The sequence below is a fragment of the Anopheles coustani genome, chromosome 2 (assembly GCF_943734705.1).
Source record: "Anopheles coustani chromosome 2, idAnoCousDA_361_x.2, whole genome shotgun sequence".
Lineage (NCBI taxonomy): Eukaryota > Metazoa > Arthropoda > Insecta > Diptera > Culicidae > Anopheles > Anopheles coustani.
The window spans coordinates 79802048-79822346 of record NC_071289.1 but is presented as its reverse complement, the minus strand read 5'-3'; the positions used below and the strand labels follow the sequence as shown (position 1 = coordinate 79822346).

Here is a 20299-nt window from a genome sequence, read left to right as displayed (position 1 = left end):
CGCTGGTGGTTAAAGTATGTTAAAAGTGATTTACATCCTCACGATCGTCGGTTGTTTACACACACCATTGACTTTTGGGCGCGAGCAGCCACGGCAGGACCACGCGGACCAGCAGGACATTTCCAATGGGTAAGTGGCAATCGCAACCGTCCGCTGTTTGGTGTGCGGTGTGATTTTAAACACAAAATTAAACGACTTCCGGACTGCCCCCGGAAGGAAATTTGTCGCGACCACAGGACGCCCGCTCTCCTCTCCTATCACCCACAATGGGAGGGAGGGCGTTAGGAGGGAGGATTTTATTCGTGAACGGAAAAGCCCAGTACAACACTCACACACTTCCCGATAAAATATGTATCCCTTTCGAGGATAAATCGCTGCGGAATAAAACGGTGTCGAATGGTTTTTCGTCGAGCCTAGATTAGTTTTATGGCTTTCAGTTCCCTGGGATGGAGGGAAAATGGGGTTTCTAATTCTTTTTCACTTTCTTCACATACCAATTTTTATATATTATTCCACTCACGAGCCGTTGTTCCCGATTATTAACCGCCCCCCGCTCACCCCACCCGCTATTGGTCGCCAAGGTGAGCTGCTGGGTTTCAATGGTTTTTACGGTGGTCCTTAAAACCATCCACGGGAAGAAAAGAAGGGAAAACCCAGGATTGGACCTGGGCACAATCAAACGCCATGTTTTCGTTCGGAAAAAGTCAAGTCAGTGACCTAAAACCGTCCGACATTCCGCACTAACCCAATGACCCGGCTGGGCGTCCGGAAGATGGAAGAGTGGAAAATCCCCCCCCCCCATTCCAGCGGCTCCGGGCCGCTCCGAAGCTCCATCTGGTCCTGCCGATGCTGGCCTCTGGAATTCGATTTCGAATGCGAAGTTCCGGGCGGTGTCGAGAACGGAAACGCCAGGCCAACGCCAACGATTTGTTGTGGCACGCCAAATTGTTGGCCCTAATCCAATCCCACCGCACCGTGACGTACAAACCTCATCCCATCCAGAAAGGACATTAAACTTTACCCATCTAAAATTCCCTCACACACACACACACATATACATATACACATCCACAATGAACTAGGACACCGAGATGGTTGGATGGGCCAGTCAAGAATGTGCAGATGATTCCTGTTTTCGATTCCTGCTCGCTGGCAGACATTAGGACGCTAGAGCTTCCCTTCTGTGCCCTCTCTTTCTTTCTCTCTCCCTCTTTCCATCCAACCGCATCCGCAATTATCGAGATGTGGCATTCGGCACAGCAACAAAAAAAAATCATTTAGTCCATTCCCGGCTCTCACACAACTACTGACCCAAAACGACTGTTTCCATCGGCACGGTATTGGATAATTTATGTCAAACGATTTAATATGCAGATGAGTATCTTCGGGTATGCGAAAGCTTGTCCTGGAGTTGGGCATATTATGAAGGAAAGGAGAAGAAGAAAAAAAATAAACAAACAGAAACCCTTCCTTATCCTTATCGGTGCCCCGGTGGTCCTTGAACACCATAAGCTTTTCCCGGTGTGGAATTGAAAATTAACCTCCCGGAACATTCTCCCCACCCCTTTTGGAAGCTGGAGCCTTATCGAAGTGAATGGAGCAGCCGGTCTTTTTTCCACCGGTTAATATTATTCTTTAATATATTCAAATATTTGTCTCACAAACATCCTTCTGGGCAACCCTTTTCCACACGGATTAGATGCAAGGTTGGGGATATCCCGGAACGGTGTGTTTCGGAGGGACGCACCTAATCTCGGCCGGAGTTGAGAGTCTAAAGTTTCTCCCTCTCGCCCAAACCCACTGACCCCGTTCGATGCCATCCCGGTACTCGGGATATGCTCGACATGGACAGGGGCGTAATCCTTGTTTATGTTTTGGACACGCACGCAAACAACAGAAATTTTTGGGGGCAGGAGTGGTTCCTCCCCTTTCGCACCGGATGTACAAGATTAAGCCATTAGAATAACTAACCAGGGCGACGGGATGTTGTTCGGAAGCACGAGGAAAGGGCTAGAGTGAGCTTTATCCCAAGTTTTGGCATCGGCGATACGAATGATGATAGTTTGCTGACGATGAAAATGGATTTATGTTTATCAGCAAGCTTTCGTGCTGGCTTCCGCCAGCTACTCCCGTACCACGGAAGAAATAAAACACACGTACACACGCGTGCGGTCAGGGCGGAATGAACTTTAAAGCACACAATCACCAGGGTATTGTTTTTAATTGGAGCTATACGATGAATCAGAATGTCAAAAAAATTATCAATTACATAACTAAGCAAAAATTACGCAAAATCTTATGTTAAAAAAATACTTGGAAGGATTGAAATTACATTTCGACGTCAAACAATTTTAGTAGAGAAAGGAATATTCAAATTAAAAAAGAACTTACGACAATTGCCGTGAATAATTATTTTACCAAACAACTTTTCGTTGTACAGTTCTTCAATTTGATGAACAAGCTAATTTTTTTATAGAAAAACTTCTCTGTTAACTTTTGAATTAAAAACGAGTGAAGGAACGATATGAACATACTTTTCTTCCATGAAATAAAACCTTGAGACAGTAAAAGATGATTTGCTTTTAAATAACATGATCATATAAAATGAATCGACGGAAACTAACTCACTCCAGAAAAGTCCATAGTGTTAGGAAAAAATTTAAAAAGTAACGATAATTTCCTTCAGAAATGAAACGAAACTCTAGTTTTCTTCTACGAGTAAGAATGCTGAAGTGAGGATAAAAGCATTTGTTTAAAATTTCATTTACTTTATCCTCGAATCTCCTACTCTCCCACCCCTACACCTACTCTATCTATAAGTTTATAATTTTAACAAACTTACCCCTTTCTAATCTTCGTCAATCAACCGCGCGCTCCGTGTTATCTTTTATCTGGTGTTTTTCCCACCCAGCGCCTCAAATTTACGACATTTCCACAAGACCGACAGTCCAGTCCGACGTGAATTTGTCATTTTATTTTTAATGAGCAACCGCAAAGGCGAACCACATTGCACTTGGGCCAGCCGAGGTGGTTAGAAGAAGTGCCGCCGCTAGGACGAAAAAATTTACGACATCCCTGATCTAGATTTCCATTTCGAGGGCTCATGGCCGAATCCTGGCCCAAAAGGGAGCCATGTCCGCTTTCCTTCTCCTCTCCGACGCGAGGGGAGCGAAGGTGCAGCTATGCGACGCGAAACGGAAGTGGTGTGAACTGAACGAGAATGGCGAGATCGAGAGACACTGGATAATTAATGTGATGAAAACGGATGGACGACGAACGGAATGAGCTTCCGGGCCGGGTTCTATCCCCCGAGCGAGCCCCCCGCTAGTGTGTCAGCCTACACGGTGTTCTCAATCATTCAAAACCTCCCGCTTTGACGGTAGCATATGCACGCCCGGCCCTCCATCGTCGTGTTCCACATTTCCACTTCGGTGCCATTCCGTTTTACGACTGCAGCAGCAGAACCATCCCCCTCCAAAACGACTTCCACTACGAAGCCCGTGGTGTGCTCAGATCTGTCCGGGGGATCTGCATTTACAACGGTCTCGACACGGTTCTGATGGTCCCGCGTGAAGATGGAATTGAAATGGATCCGTCATCCTGCAGTCCATCCGCGAGGCTGATTGTTCATAAAAGCTTCTGCCCGGCTGGAGTATGCAAACAGCAGCTTCATCCCGATGGCGCCCGAGCGTCATGATGATGTTCACGGCATATGAGTGATGGCTCGAGAGAGCTTACATTGAATGGAAAAATAAAACTAAATGTCATATTAATGCAGCCATTTTTTTTATCCATCCCATAGATTATTGTATGCATTATGAAATACAATACTTTATTTAAAGAGAGTAAGGGCACATCAGAAAATGTTCATGACACTAGTGTATTTCTTTAAAATATTTTCATTCATATTTGGACATACAAATTTGAGTTTTTTTATTTCTTCAATTCAATAACACATTCTCATTCTTTTACTAATAGCAATAACACTACCGCATTCCATTAAGTATGTGTCATAAAGTCGTTAAATTTCTTCAACATGAACTACACACATTTCTTTTAATTATCTTCCGCTTTGTTTGGTAATATGACACGTTAATGAAAATTACAAGTAGTTCCTGGGAGCGACCTACACATCCCACACTATCCCATAAGACACAAATCCCCCATTTTTCCCTGCCATTCAGTACCTCGTCTCCTGTTGGGGCGAGGACGAAAAGTGCGTGCACGCGTTTTGTTTGAGTTTTGTCCAAGTTGTTTCGCCCTCTTTACTTTTCCACTTCACCAATGTTTGCCACGGTCAAACATTAAACATGCCGTCCTCATCGTGGCGCACAGAGAAGCGACATTGAAAAGTGGAAAAAGCGGCGACGGGTAAAGAGGCAAAGCAAAAAGGGCCGACGAGCGCGCCGCAACGATTTTCTGTTCGACAACTAAATAAAAGCCAGATGGTGTGGTACTAGAGTTTTTAATAACACAATTCCGGTCGCTCGTCCTCTCCGGGAATTCCCTCTACCTCGAACCGAAGAGAAGTCTTTGCATTTTTATAACTTGTTTTTTTTTCGTGCCCTTCCGTTGGCCACTTCTTTTTCGCGGGATGTCCCCAAAGAAAATGATGTTATAAGCCTCGCTGTTGTCGATCTCGATCCGGCAGCTGTCTGCGGCTCAGCTTCGTAACGGCTACGAACGAATGGTGAAGAGCAGATTTGCTTACAAGTACTATTTTTTATACCCTCTTTTTGCCGCCACCCACCCAAGCCTTGCGAAACGATTTTCACGTTTCCACGAATTAATTCCTTTACAAAATGTGCACCACTTGCCGGGTGTGTAAAAGTTTCCCCGGCCGGAGATGGAAAGTGAGCGACCAGTTTTACACTTTGTTGGTGTTTTTCTTTTTTCGCTCTGTGGACTCTGGGCAGACTTTGTCTTGTTTGCACAAAACAAACTGCTTGCTGGGGTGACTTTTAATCGATCGTATGCCCGGTCTTGCTTGCGTCAAACTTTTCTGCACAACAACACGACGGAGTCCTTTGACGATTTGGCCATTTTCTTCGCCACAGGCACGAGTTACGTATTCAGAGGCATTTTTGTGACGTTGCGAGATTTATTAATTTGTATTTTTGCGTCCTAGAATACGATGGGTTTGATAACAGTAGGTTTTTTTTAATTTCTGATGTGAACTCATATTAATTTTTTTGTCCTGTCTTTATTCGGTTTGAAAACCAGTTTGACCAAACTAAACATTTAAGGCTCAAGGCTATTACACTGAACATCGGTGATACTTCTACATAAAACATAGAAGTAGTTCTAAAGCTTCTAATCTGCCACGTAATTTCGCGTGCCACAATGTGCTTCTGGTGAGATATCTTTATTGCCATAAGGCGATTTCAGCAAACCATCGTTCCTCTTCGACCCCCACAGTACTGTAACGCCATCAAAACTTATTGAAGGAAACCCTTTTAGCTGGCGGGGCATATCTTAACGTGCCTCCAATAATAGCAATGGCTTTACTCGATAAAGCTTTTACCCTAAAAGCCTTTCACTTTGCAACCTTGGAAGGACATTTATTAATTTTTACCGTTCAACTTGTTGATTTACTGAAGTAATCAAGAGAATAAAGTATGGTGGTGAAAGAGGCTGAATTATGTTTATTTTAAACAACGATGGGCGTGTTTTCTGATCCTAAATTTAATCCTTATTTATAAGTGACCTTTAATTCATTGTATTTAATTCTTCTTGTTCAATACACAAAAAACTATTCGACTGTATATATACCTTTTTTAACTTTGTAAAATATCAAATCCATTCGGAAGCTATTTGCATAAAACACTGACCTGCACCTTTCACGTAGCCCAAGTAATGTAATTTATTTCCATCCATTTCCTTCCAGACTGACATTTACACCAACCGGTGCGTCCGGTTCGGTGCGCACGTCGGGCGGCAAATCAAATATGCGATTCAACCGACGGAAGAAAACGGAAAAACTGCACGACAGCGCCCTGCTCTACCGCGACGAGGAGGAAACGATCGAGGCGGGCGTGTGTCAGGTGTACACGGGGGCGACATGCGAGCACTACCTCCGCAATCAGACCGTCTTCGTGACGCCGGACATCACGATCGAGATACTGGAGGAACGGCTAAAGGCCGCGTACGGTGTGATCCGCGAGTCGAAGGACATGAACGCCAACTGCCGAGTGTACGCGCTGCCGAGTCTGTGCTACAGCATACTGCCATTGTGCCGTACGCCCGAGCTCACCAACCACCAGTACTTCGCTAACAAGGCGGCGGCCGAAGCGGCTCGCCGGGCTGCCCTGAGCAACGGTGGCGACAGTGGAGGAAGCGGTGGCCGAGGTGGTGGAAAGCTCAAATCGCACGAGAAAAAGAACAAACGCAAGCAGATGGCTGGACTGGAAGCGTCTATGGGTACCTTTCCGGCAACGATCCCGGCTCCTCTGGTTCCGGAATATGGACCATTTAGAACCTCGACCAGTGTCCCAATCATGACCACTACCGACCGGCTGCGGGTGTACTTCAGTGGAGGCGTCACGCCCGACCTCGGTGGTCGGTTCTTCGATGGAGAAATGGTGACGGAACACTCGCCGCCTCGCTACGGTAGCGACCATCGTCGAGGGCGACGTGGGGCACCGGACACGAACATGGCAAGCTACCACCGCTACATTCAACAGCCGGACGACATTTCGGTGCTTTCGTACACTTCGTCGGCCGGACCGAAGAAGGCTTATCCGCCGACACGGAACACCGAGAACTTGCGGCGCATCTGTCGGAACGACTGCGAACTGCTGGAGAACGAACTCTGCCAGAAGGAGTACGCGATCGCAAAGCGTCACCCGACCATCGGCCAGAAGCTGCCGCTGGAGGAGTGCGACGATCTGCCACTGCAGAAGAGCGTCGATGGGACGATCCTGAACGGGATTGGAGGCCTTGGTAGCTCCGGGGATCAGGAGTGTATGCGATTGGGTATCGATCTCGATATCAAACCGGATGATGATTGCTACTGGGAGAATGGGGCCAGCTACCGGGGCATCATGGACCGGACAGCGTCGTCGAAGATCTGCATGCGTTGGTCGAAGCTGATGCACACGATGTCCGAGTTTCCACATCTCGCCGGTCACAACTACTGTCGGTTAGTATCTCCATCTTGGAACAGCGAGTTTCCGGTTCTAACATACTCCTTGATCCAACAGAAACCCACCAAATGCTGGCCCAATGGACGCCCCCTGGTGCTACGTCGACATGCAGAAGACCATCGAGTACTGTGACATCCCGAAGTGTTCCGAGCGGATGTGGATGTACATCATAATCGGTTTCATTGCGGTCATTTCGCCACTGTTCATTGGTATTGCCGTGTTTTGCTGCCGAAAGTATCGCAAGCATGGAGTGTCCAATATCCAGAATGTAAGTTGACCGAAGTGACCCATTTTCTAGGCCTCTAACACTGGTTCCATTTTGCAGATAAACCTACCAAACGCGGATAAGAACATCTACGGGAATTCACGGCTCAACTCACCCATCGAAATGACCTCCCTGATAGCGAACCAATCGTCTACCGGTGCGGCCAGTCGGAACGCGGAAAACGGTGGCATTCAGGGGTTGATCACCGGCCAGCAGGGTGGCAACCAGGGCCAGTCGTCGCAGTCGCGCAACAATGGCATCGCACGCGTCCCTCAGTACACCCTGCAGGACGTGCGGTTCGTCGAGGAGCTGGGCGAAGGAGCGTTCGGGAAGGTGTACAAGGGTGAGCTGACGCAGAAGAGCGGTGAGAAGATTTTCGTCGCCGTGAAGGCACTGAAGGAGAATGCCAGCGCGAAAACGCAGGCCGATTTCAAGCGTGAAATCGAACTGATCTCCGATCTGAAGCATGACAACATCGTGTGCATTCTGGGAGTCGTGCTGAAGGAGGAACCACTGTGCATGCTGTTTGAGTATATGGCGCAGGGTGACCTGCACGAGTTCCTGATAGCCAACTCGCCGAACGAGGGCAAATCGCTCAGTCAGCTGCAGTTCCTGCTGATCGCGCAGCAGATATGCGACGGAATGGAATACTTAGCCAGCCACCACTACGTCCACCGAGATTTGGCCGCCCGAAACTGCCTGGTGGGCGAAAATCTGACGGTGAAAATCTCCGACTTTGGTCTATCGCGGGATATCTACAGCTCGGACTACTATCGGTAATATCCCGGAGGGTTCCCCCTACCGATGTGGATCAATCCTTTCATCGCTTTCTTTTGTTTTGTTTTTCAGTGTCCAATCGAAGTCGCTTCTACCCGTTCGCTGGATGCCATCGGAGTCGATACTGTACGGGAAGTTTACGACCGAAAGCGACGTTTGGTCGTTCGGAGTGGTTCTTTGGGAGATCTATAGCTATGGACTGCAGCCGTACTACGGATACAGCAACCAGGAGGTGATCAACATGGTCCGTGCCCGACAGTTGCTACCCTGCCCAGAGTCCTGTCCGAGTGCAGTCTACTCGCTGATGGTGGAGTGCTGGCACGAGCAGGCGGTACGGCGGCCCACTTTCCCGGAGATCGGACACCGGTTAAAGATATGGTATCAAGCGCAGAAGAGAAGTAGGTACCCTGCGGAAGAGAGATTCCGAACCGAGGATGATGATAGCCTACTGTGTTTCATTTTAGGCGAACAAAACGAACAAGCTGGTTTCAATCGTAAAGGCTCGATGTTGAGCGTAAACACGCAGAGGATGTCATCGCAGGGAAATCTCAACATGGCCACACCGTCGTCCTCCTCAAGCCACCATTCGCTCAGCCGGGAACGAAACGGGGAACCATCATCCCAGCACCAACAGCAGCAACAACAACCGTTGCTACAGTCAACATCATCGCAGCCGCGAAAGCATCACCATCATCATTCGCTGGAGCGTGAAAAAATCCTCCGAACCAACCAGTTGCAGCAACAGCAGCAACATATGCAACAGACGTCCCAGGTGCCGCACCATCCGGCTGCGGCAAGGCAACATCACCAGCACCATCAGCATCACCATTCGCTGGATCGGAGCAACAGTGGGGGCACTGGAGGGGCCGGCCATCGGCTCGATGACCCCAACGCACCGGGAATGTCCAGCGATCAGTTCGAGACGCAGAGCAATCGCAGCTTCTACCATAACGCTAGCGCAAGCCGAAGCAACAAGAGCATACACTCCATGCAGGAGCAGCAACAACAGCATCAGCAGCAGCTCCACCACTCGCACCACCACCCACAGCAACCCCCGCCACAGCAAATGATGGGTGGTGGGCACCCTCAGGGATACAAAAACTTTAGCCTGCCACGCAAAAGCATCGACAGTGGACTCGAGTACGGGATGGATGGGATGGGAACGATGGACCTGCCGGGAGGACTAGCCACAAGCAGTCCCGGTTATCCTGCTGGTGCTGGTGGTGGTGGTGGTGGTCGAGAACTGAAAGCCGCCCATCGACCGCCGAAAGATCCCCATCGGCATCATCACCATCATCACCATCACGGTTCCGGACGGAGCAGAACCCGAATCGATGCGGCGATCGGTGGTGTCGGAAGTTCCATCTCGTCGCTCCCCGGCAGCGATTCACCGATCGGCCTCGGACCAACGGATGGGATCGATCGGCAAACGCAACTGATACCAAAGAACAGCACCCAGTCGCTGGCGGCCGGCGGAAATCCGGCCCCTATCGGACGCAAGCAGAGCCACAGCGGTAGCATCCTCAGCGTGGCCAGCAATGCCAGCGAGCAGTGTGGCGTGAACGGTAGTTCCTCCTTTCAGCCCGGTTTCAGCTCACCGTCGCCGACGGTGCAGTCGGTTGGCAACGGGATAACAGGGACCGGCGGCCGGGATCCGGCATCGCCTGCCCTCATGCAGACGTCCTACCACGAAGGATAGAGCGCACCCAGTGGTGGCACCGCGTGTTTCCCTTATGCAGACACACATTTCTTTCATCATCAACTAGCGTAGTTAAGATTTTAAGACGGTTCCCTCCCCCCATTCCTTCGTTCCTCTTTTTGTGGGAATACTTGGGAGATGGAAGGTGGAAAAAGCTGGCGTTACATTCATATTTATTTATCTTTTGTTTTGACTCCCTCCAATCAACAATATGGACGCACTGAATTCAGCCATAGTATGATCTCATTTTGGGACTGGACTAGATTATAGAACATACACAATAACAGCAGGGTTGTTATTTTCTTCTCGGCCATCTTTTACACGTTTTTTTTTCTTTCGATTTGTTCCATCCATGTTCCATTTACCATCTCGCACACATCTTCCGGGAGGTCCATGCGAGGGTCCTCGTGCTCAACCACTTTTCTACATTATTTATTACATATACTTTCTGTACTGAAACTTTTAAGTATTAAGTAGCTTTTGCTACAACCAAATAACAGTTTAGTGTCTCACCTTTAGAACTGATTATAGATAAATTAATTCGTCGTTTTAGGGGAAAGAATGGGCACACCATTAGGGACCCACGGGAAGAAGAAGAAGGTTCTTAGATGAAGTGAAGGAAAAGTAGTGGAAGTTATTTAGAGGAAGATTAAAAAAGGCCATTCGATTCCAAAGCGTCGATCTTGATTGATTTCTCCACTAATTTACGAATACATTTTGATTGGTTTGTAATGCAATGTATGTTTTTGCCTTCCAGACATGAAGAAAAACCAATGCGGCAGCTGCGAGAGTTTCGTGGTAGTATGGCATTTTTTAACGTATACACTTTATCCGAGAATTTTACAAGTGACTCCTACGTTTGAAATGGCGGTTCGGGAAATCGTTCAAAAATCAGGCCAAACACGACGGTCATCGAGAATTCCGTGCCACTGCTGTCCCTTTCGAGGGAAGGCAGCAAAATTGGTTTATGTAAAGTACCCTCGAAAGACGATGCGAATGTATGAAAATATCGACCGAGGTTTTAGAGGTAGCAAACGGAGATTGGGAGGTGGCAGAAAACCGATTCAGATATCAAGATATGTTTAATGTTTAAGACAGCCGCAAAGTGCGCAACTTTAGCAACCGAGAAACGATTGGCGGACCGGTAACACGAACCGACTAGCTTCGCTGGTTTTTCTTTTCATTAAGTTCCTGTTTACTTTGGTGGGGAAAAAGGTTGAAATATCGACTGCAGTTTGTGCGATTTTTATGAAATAAACAAAACGGTGTAATATTAGTAAGAAAGAATGTATGACAACTTTTTGCATGTGAAAAATAAACTCAACGGCAACAAACCAAAAAAGGGAGAATGTGCGGATGGAATTGTCGGTAAAAATTAAAGATTCACATTGTTTAAAATTCCTTTACTTACGGTGAAAGAAAAGCAAATACGTTGTTTGTATCAGCTGTGTCATGTAAGTACAGTGAGCCTCTTGAAACTGAGTCGGAAGGGGGCAAAAATAGTCAAACGCTATAATCAAACACTAGAATTGATAACGACTTACGAAACTCATTACTTGATTGGTTGATCCAGTCTTTCATGTGAAATGACTTGTTTCCGATGCTAACTGGTTGATCAAACAACATAATTTATGAGCAGTTTCACGCTACAGATTGCGTGATTACATGAATCATGACAAAGCTGCACATCATGGCATCGCACAAAGCAAAATCAAACAAAATTTGTGACTACAATGGAGGTGTGCTTTGTGTACTTTATTTCATTTGTTGCAACAATGTTGTGGTGATGCAAAATTACGGAATTTAAATAGAGTAAGATGAGGCAATACGTACTCTTTAGGCAAACACAGAAACTGCTTAAGTTCTCACAATTTCAGTCTCTAAAATCGTTTCTATTATGAAACAATATTATAACAATATTTTTCACACATTTATAACAGTGCGTAGTATCCCCAGATAAGGACGTTTTATACTTCGGTAAAGGAATTAAAATGAAACCATTTTAGTTTAATCTTTTTCCGAAATCGCTAAATAACCTTTTTTTAAACATGAACCTCATTTAAAATATGTTATACTCAACACTGTAAACTCTTCCAACATATTTTCCCTTCAAAATTGTAATAAAGAGATATGAAAATAACATTAAAATTCTATTCTACCATATAATATACACACATTGTAAGTTAACATATTTTCTAAATGCACATACTAGTGCATATTCACCCACGAAAGCATATTGTCCCCCTTTCTCCTTCTTTCCCCGCCTAATTTGTAGCTTAATTTGAAAAGCAGCGGATGAAATTAAGGACAATTATCGATCAGTCAATCGCAGACGATAATGGTGTTACGCATGGAAAAATACTAGATAGAAAACTGTTGAAAATATTAGAACACCAATTGCATTTTCACGTGCCTTAAATTATACCTTCACAAACATCTGATAAGCTTCACCTTATTGTCCTGTCTCAGCTGCTGCAACCGGATAAGGTGACCAGCAACTTTGTCCACAAACCGGCTCGTTGAATCGTGAGACGCTCAATGACTCACTACCAGCCAAAAAACGCCGGTAGTTTCATCTCACGATCGCGCGAGATGACGGTCAGCTGTCGTCGGTACGATTCTGCGACCACCACAACGTTACGACACGCGATCGCGAAGGACGCGCACATATTGCCAAACGATTATGGTTGTTAACCTCTTCGCGTGATCGATCACTCGCTCACGATCAGTCGTAGTGAGAGGACGTCTTGCCTGACTCGTACGAAAGTGCACGTTTATCAGTGTTGTTTTTGCTGCATACTCCGTTGGTTGTGGAAAAGTGTGTTGTACCAGTCTAAATCGTTCTGTGCGCCCTTGTGTGCTGTAGAAAACTTCGGTAACACCTAGTTCTCGCGAAAAAATATATATAACCCTTTCACTTGTGTAACACCATTCATAGAAGTGTTTGCCTTGTTTTTCAGAGTTCAAACGATGCTGTCTTCTATTGGAAGCTACATTTGGGGTAGCGCGGAAAACGAGAGGTAACGAAAACATAAGATAGCATTAGAAAGCAAAATCGCCTATGTTCTATCCGGCGATAGTTCGGTCGGCATCGTAGCATGCGATCGTTGTTTCTGCGTTTGCCAAACCGTCCAAGCTATCCATCATTTTTGCTCTGTTCAAAACCGGTTCCACTCGATGGCTTTTGGATGTAAACAGTTTAACCAGTTTTGGACGCTGATGGACGGCTCGCTTAAAACGCCGTAACAATGCCTGAACAAGTTCTGTTTTGTGCGATTATTTTGTTTATTTTTCTTCTTTTTGCACCATTGCCTCAGATTTTATCTCGTTTTAAATGTTTGGTTGCTTTTCTCACTCCTCCTTTCGGTTACCAGTTACCAAAGCAGAACGGAATTGGACTGAAAAGTGTGCTAGAGTGACACACAACATAGGTAACAAAAAAGTACAACCTCTTTTCAAGGTTAAATTTCGTATTACGGTTTGGTACGTTTTGAATTGTTTTGCTTAAAAGTACAGATAGAATGCAAAAACGAGCTAAACGATCTTACAAGTTGTAAAACTACGTCGTAAATGTGTTTTTGCCTCTGCGCCTTGTGCAGCAAGTGCTGTTGTAAGTTGTTAAAATGCATTCAATCATCGTGTGTCGTGTGAATGTCACGGAATGCATACGAAAGTAGCGCTCACGTTAGAAAATAAACGAAAGCGAAAAAATAAGCAAATATGCAGGAATGTGTTTGCCAGCCTCGATCAGATTGCATGCATCTTAGTTCAGAGTAAAACAGAGAAAAATAAAGTTATTCTCCCATCTCCATTTGTAGCCCGCTGACGGAAATTTCCTTGACGATAAATGGGAAACCGTACACCGGTAAGTATGCGGCGATATGATGAGACTTAAATTAACGTGTAGCAAACTAACCGTGTGATCAACTTTCGATCATACGTTTGATGATTTGTTCGCCCACACTCTTCTAGTCAATTCTAAAACCGTCTCCGCTGATACGTCGCTGAACACGTTCATTCGGAATCATGCCCATCTGACGGGCACCAAGTTTATGTGCCTGGAGGGTGGGTGCGGGGCGTGCATCGTCAACCTGAGCGGCATCCATCCGGCGACGAAGGAGAAGAAATCATGGGCCGTCAATTCGGTATGTAACGAACGTTCGTTTCGCACGCGTTTGCGCGCTTCCCTAAGCCGGTAATATTTGCGAACGCGTAGACGTTGCATCGTAACGCTGGCAAGTGATGATAGGTGACGATTGTAGACCCATCCACCTTGGGCTAACTGAATCGTATATGTGTCGAGTCATACGAATCAATTGACCCCACGCTTGAGAGGAGGGAACTCGATTGCAGATAGCAAACGTGTTTTACGATTACGGACAGCGATCGTTCTCGCCTAGACTGCCTAAACATGATGATTCGTTTCTATTCCGATTATTTATTTCACTTTATAATGCACCAGTAATCAAAAATAGTAATTCAGTAGCATCTGACGATATATAGCAGAAATCTATTTGTCAGTTTAAAATCAAATATATTACTCTTAGGATGAGAACACCTAACGAATATCGGATAAAATTCTTATGCCACACAATAATATTGAAATACTTTTCGATTCTTGACAAAGTGCCTCTATCCACTCTACGCCTGCCATGGGCTGGATGTGAAGACGGTCGAGGGCATCGGCAACAAGAAGGATGGTTACCATCCGATCCAGGAACGGCTGGCACACCTGAACGGGACCCAGTGTGGCTACTGTTCGCCCGGCATGGTCATGAACATGTACAGCCTGCTGGAGGCGAACCAGGGTGCGGTTTCGATGGACGACGTGGAGAATGCGTTCGGTGGCAATATCTGCCGCTGTACCGGCTATCGGCCGATCCTGGACGCGTTCAAATCGCTGGCCGTCGATGCGGACGAGGCACTGCTCGACGCGTGCCAAGATATCGAGGATCTGACGAAGCGTAGCTGCCCGAAGACGGGTAAACCGTGCGCCGGAAAATGTGCCGCGGAAAGCGTTAACCCTAACCGGGCGGTTCGGCTGGTGTTTGACGATGAGAAGCAGTGGCACAAGGTGTCCCAGGTGGCGGACATTTTTACCATCTTCGAGCAGATTGGCAGCAAGCCGTATATGCTGGTGGCTGGAAATACCGCTCATGGTAAGGATTAAAACGCAATTCCTTGTTAAAGTGATCTTTTCACTAGACCTTTTCCTTTAAAGTGAGTACACTAGACCATGTAGAATACAATATTCTTGTTATTTTACCCTTTCCAGGCGTCTACCGGCGAAGCAACTCGCTCGAGGTGTTCATCGACATCAACTCCATCGAAGAGCTGCACACCCATTCGGTCGACGCGAACGCCCTGGTGGTCGGTGCCAACGTGTCCCTGACCGAGTTCATGCAAATACTGTCCACTACAGCGGTCAATCAGCCCACCGGGTTTGCCCACTGTGCCGCGATGGAAAAGCACATCGATCTGATCGCGAACGTGCCGGTGCGCAGTGCGGGCACGATCGTGGGCAATTTGAGCATCAAAAACCAGCACAACGAGTTCCCGTCCGATCTGTATCTGCTGCTGGAAACGGTCGGAGCCAAACTGACCGTCGGTGAGTGGAATGGAAAAGCTAGGTTGAATTCTTTATGGCAAAATAAATAACCACCCTTATGCTCGCTTCCAGTTGAAGCCGGCGGTAAAACAACGCTCGTAACTCCGGCCGAATTCATCAAGATGGACATGCAGAAGAAGGTGGTTAAATCCGTCACCCTGCCGGCACTCGACTCCAACCGGTATGTGTTTAGATCTTTCAAAATTATGCCCCGCTCCCAGAATGCCCATGCGTACGTCAACGGCGCGTTTCTGACCAAGTTCACAGAGGATGGTGTGACGGTGGAGTCGATCAAGATTTGTTTCGGTGGCATCAATCCGGAGGTAAGGTGGCATTAAGGCTTAAGTAATTTACCAATTTAATAACATCATATCTGTTTGTAGTTCACACACGCCACGGAAACGGAGAAGTTCCTGGCCGGCAAGAACTTGTTTGATGCGGAAACCGTCCAGGGCACCTTGGCCCAGCTAAGCAGCGAGCTCAAACCGGACTGGGTACTGCCGGACGTGTCGAGCGAGTATCGAAAGAACCTAGCCATGGCTCTGTTCTACAAGTATCTGCTGAACGTCGCGCCGGAAGGAACGGTCCTGGTTAAGCCATCCTACCGTTCCGGTGGTGGCGTACTGGAACGTCCCCTGTCCACCGGTCAGCAGACGTTCGATACGTACAAGCGTAACTGGCCGCTTACGAAAAACATTCCCAAAATTGAAGCCCTGGCGCAAACATCCGGTGAGGCAAAGTTTACCAATGATTTGCCACCGCTGCCGGGGGAATTGTACGCGGCGTTCGTGGTAGCGACGCGGCCACATGCACGTATCGCCCAGATTGATGCATCCGATGCGCTGGTGAGTGGATGTAGGATCGATGCGGGTTTCTCGCCGTTGTTAATGTTTGCCCTTTCAACCAACAGAAATATCCCGGCGTCGTTGCTTTCTACTCCGCGAAGGATATTCCCGGCACGAACAACTTCATGCCGGCCAGCCTTGGTAACACGGATGTGGAGGAAGTTTTCTGCAGCGGTGAGGTGCTCTACCATGGGCAACCGGTCGGTGTTTTGCTGGCGGAAACGATGGCCCAAGCAAACCACGGTGCCACCCTGGTGAGGATCATGTACGAACGGATGGCATCGCAACCCGTCTATCCGACGCTGAAATCGCTTATGGATGACGCCCGATCGAAGGCGCGGATCTTTGACGAACCCCGACGGAGCTCTCGGGCGCGGGTGAACCCTATAGAGGCCACCCGGAAGATCATTGGCCGGTTCGAAATGGCCGGCCAGTATCACTACACGATGGAGACACAGACGTGTGTGTGCGTACCGATCGAGGACGGTATGGATGTGCACAGCTCAACCCAATGGGTCGATCTGTGTCAGGTTGCGATCGCGTCCATGCTGAAGGTACCCGAGAGCAGCCTCAACTTTACCGTCCGCCGACTGGGTGGTGGCTATGGGTCGAAGATTTCACGTGCCGGTCAGATTGCGTGCGCCTGCGCGCTGGCCGCACACCTCCAGAATCGCCCGGTTCGATTCGTCCTTACGATCGAGTCTAACATGGGTTCCATCGGTAAGCGGTACGGCTGCATCACCGACTACGAGGTGGACGTGGAGAACAACGGGCGCATTGTTAAGCTGGTGAACAACTACATGCAGGACTATGGAGCATCGCTCAATGAAAACGTCGGTGCCGCAACGACTGAGTTCTTCAGCAACTGCTACGATAGCAAGCAGTGGAAAGTTGATGGGAAGATGGCGAAAACGGACGCCCCCAGCAATACGTGGTGCCGTGCCCCCGGCACGACCGAAGGCATCGCGATGATCGAGAACATCATGGAGCATCTGGCGTGGGAGCTGGGAATGGATCCGCTCGCGCTGCGCCTAGCGAACATTCCCCAGGGGAGCAAGATGCGTGAGTTGATCCCGCAGTTCCGCGCGGACGTGGAATACGATCGTCGCAAGGGCGAGATCGATCAGTTCAACGCGGCCAACCGATGGCGCAAGCGAGGCATTGCCGTGTCCGTGATGCGCTACCCGCTCGGGTACTTCGGGGCGCTGCACGCACTGGTCGCCATCCATGCCGGCGATGGAACCGTCTCGGTGACGCACGGTGGCATCGAGATGGGCCAAGGCATGAACACGAAGGTGGCGCAGGTGGCTGCGTACGTGCTGGGACTACATCTGGACAAGATCAGCGTCAAACCGACCACGAGCCTTACGTCCCCGAACGCCATCGTCACCGGGGGTAGCATGACCAGTGAAGCCGTCTGTTACGTAAGTTTTACGATTTGTCATCAAACATGTAGACCCAACAAAAACTTAATGATAACTTATTTTTAAGTTTAGTTGAAAAAATTTACTTAAAGATAATTATTACCGCTGGTTGGATTTAAAATAAGTTTTAAGCATTGAACCTTGTTTTTGAGTTATATTCCTCACATGCAAACTTCTATTGCCTCTTTGAGTTGGTTGCGAATATTAAGACAACGCGTTTCGGCAACAGATTTCTTCTCCTTCTTGGCGAAACAATCTTGTTGGTCATTCCTGCCAGCTAAGGGATTACGAGGCTTTTTTCCTCGGGTCTCGGTTAGGATTCGAACCCACGCCGTCGAGGTGCTGAGCCGGTAATAATTTATGATGTCACGCTTGTTTTTTCATAAAGCTGAAGCTTGGAGTTGTTGAACGAGGTTTTCAATATCAAGCGACTTCCTCGTATACTTTTTGTAAGCCTTTTTGTATCGTTATTATTTGCATTATTGATCGTTCTTAAATTTCCTAATCCTGTGAATCACGGGAAAGGTATAAAAATTAAGCAAATTAATCTACAGTGTTACAAACCAAAAATTATGTGTTGAAAAATTCTTTTAAAATAAGTATCAACATGATTCAAAACATTTATAGGTAAAATTTCAAATATTTTATGTTGTACCACTTTTTTATGTAACTTTAACAGGGTTTAATATTATTTTGAAAACAGTATATCATCGTTTAAGGTGTCCGGGACGCGTTTTCGGGTTGTTTTTGACCATTTGTCTCTTTTTATGAAATGTATGCCAATCCCTGGTGTACGGGAACATGCTGAACATTACATTTGCGGGGTCCTAGGCGTTGCTCTCACATTGGTTGCCCCTGTATCGCTGCGTTGTCTCTTCAACGTGAAGGGTGTACGGGTTGGGAACGGAACAAAACTTGTTGGTAATTAGTTACTGGGAGATCTGGCAAACCGATATTTTGCTTCAACCAGCAGTACACGATCCGTTGCAAGGGGGTGGAAAGAAGTGCGATTGTAATCATAAAAGCTGTTGCACTTTGGGGTTTCATTGTAGCTGTCGTTCTTGCTGATGTCAAACTGCGAGCCATGCAATCTGCCTTTATTAGTGTTGTGGCTATGTTCACGTGTGCATTTTGGGTATGCCCTGGATGACTGATTACGCATGCTTTTTCCGTTATTTGATTTTTTCCGCAGTTGCTTAAAGTCAAAGCCAAGGAAAAGTAAGTTTTGACAAGCACTACAGAATTTTATGATGTACGATAGAAGGTTCATTTTTTCCAACCTCGCTGAAAGGGAACATCAACACACAAAATCGAGTCCACGAAAGAGTTTTGTTGGCAAATATTACTACTCATGCTTATGCCACACTTAAGGCGCGCTTAAAAGATAAACAAAAATAAAAACGAATAAAACAACAAAACAAACGGAACGAGCAGAGTAAATAACAAAGATATTATTTTACTAGCGTGCGGTTCAATATTGAAAACACGTCCGTCAAATGCCTTCGTGGCGAAAGTTTAAAAACATGCATTAGAGATGCCTTTCTAATCCCCAATTTAACTCCTTTCTCCCATCGAAAACAGGCCGTAAAGAAAGCGTGTGAAATACTGCTCGCACGCATCAAACCGATCCGGGACGCGCACAAGGACGCACCATGGGAAACGGTGACGCAGCTCTGCTACGCCGGCAATGTGGACCTTTGTGCCACCTACCAGTACAAGGCGTCCGAGCTGACGCCGTACATCATCTGGGGTCTCAGCTGCGCCGAGGTGGAAGTGGACGTCCTGACCGGCAACGTGCAGCTGCGCCGTGTCGACATTCTCGAGGACACGGGCGAAAGTCTTAGCCCCGGTATCGACGTCGGCCAGATCGAGGGTGCGTTCATTATGGGCGTCGGCTACTGGCTGACGGAATCGTTGGTGTACGCGGCGGAAGATGGCGCCCTGCTGACCAACCGCACCTGGACCTACAAACCGCCCGGCGCGAAGGACATTCCGGTGGATTTCCGCGTTCGCTTCCTGCAGAAAAGCTCCAACCCGGCCGGAGTGCTGCGCTCGAAGGCGACCGGTGAGCCGGCCCTCAACATGTCGATCGTGGTGCTGTTTGCGCTCCGGAATGCGCTACGGGCGGCACGCAAAGACGCATCGCTGGCGGACGATTGGATTCCGATGGGAACGGCGTCTACGCCTGACCAGATATACATGCTGGCTGGCAATTCGATCGAGCAGTACAAGTTGAATTGATTGTTTGGGCACACGTCTTGATCAACGAACATGACAGTACAAATCAAATAACCCTCAAAAGTACACGGAAGTTGTACTGAAGCGAACAAACAAAACGCAAACTTAGGGGAAACCACAGATAGATTAAGCGTTTTCTTTTGTCCCTATTGGTGTCGGTGCTACGTACACATGCATAAATATAAATATTATTACACATCATGTTTTCAAATAAACTCCCATACTAAACAGAAACAACAGGTTTGTTTACACCTCGGAACATCATGAAACAAATTTGATTGGATAAATTTGCGTATGG

General features: G+C 47.3%; 2 protein-coding genes across 2 annotated transcripts; both read left to right on the top strand.

Moving 5' to 3' along the window:
• On the top strand, nt 1-11249 carry LOC131262198 (uncharacterized). The gene is made up of 6 exons (XM_058264147.1): nt 1-129; nt 5888-7141; nt 7203-7413; nt 7471-8186; nt 8260-8585; nt 8652-11249. The coding sequence occupies exons 1-6, from the start codon at nt 17-19 to the stop codon at nt 9884-9886; spliced, it is 3855 nt and encodes a 1284-aa protein (XP_058120130.1). The 5' UTR covers nt 1-16; the 3' UTR covers nt 9887-11249.
• A 1404-nt stretch (nt 11250-12653) lies between these two features.
• On the top strand, nt 12654-20225 carry LOC131266461 (uncharacterized). The gene is made up of 9 exons (XM_058269003.1): nt 12654-12906; nt 13705-13751; nt 13859-14031; nt 14514-15045; nt 15162-15494; nt 15567-15817; nt 15878-16339; nt 16405-17763; nt 19345-20225. Exons 1-9 carry the CDS (start codon nt 12857-12859, stop codon nt 20002-20004), a joined length of 3867 nt encoding a protein of 1288 aa, XP_058124986.1. The 5' UTR covers nt 12654-12856; the 3' UTR covers nt 20005-20225.
• Nucleotides 20226-20299: the final 74 nt, after the last annotated feature.

What these genes read in the sequence shown, in the direction of transcription:
- LOC131266461 (XM_058269003.1), top strand. Translation starts at nt 12,857, where the DNA reads ATGCTGTCTTCTATTGGAAGCTACATTTGGGGTAGCGCGGAAAACGAG. An exon ending in GGCTGGAAATACCGCTCATG is followed by an intron (nt 15,046 to 15,161) that starts GTAAGGATTAAA and finishes TACCCTTTCCAG; the next exon opens with GCGTCTACCGGCGAAGCAAC. An exon ending in TTGATGCATCCGATGCGCTG is followed by an intron (nt 16,340 to 16,404) that starts GTGAGTGGATGT and finishes TTCAACCAACAG; the next exon opens with AAATATCCCGGCGTCGTTGC.
- LOC131262198 (XM_058264147.1), top strand. Translation starts at nt 17, where the DNA reads ATGTTAAAAGTGATTTACATCCTCACGATCGTCGGTTGTTTACACACA. An exon ending in CAGCAGGACATTTCCAATGG is followed by an intron (nt 130 to 5,887) that starts GTAAGTGGCAAT and finishes ATTTCCTTCCAG; the next exon opens with ACTGACATTTACACCAACCG. An exon ending in TACAGCTCGGACTACTATCG is followed by an intron (nt 8,187 to 8,259) that starts GTAATATCCCGG and finishes TTTGTTTTTCAG; the next exon opens with TGTCCAATCGAAGTCGCTTC.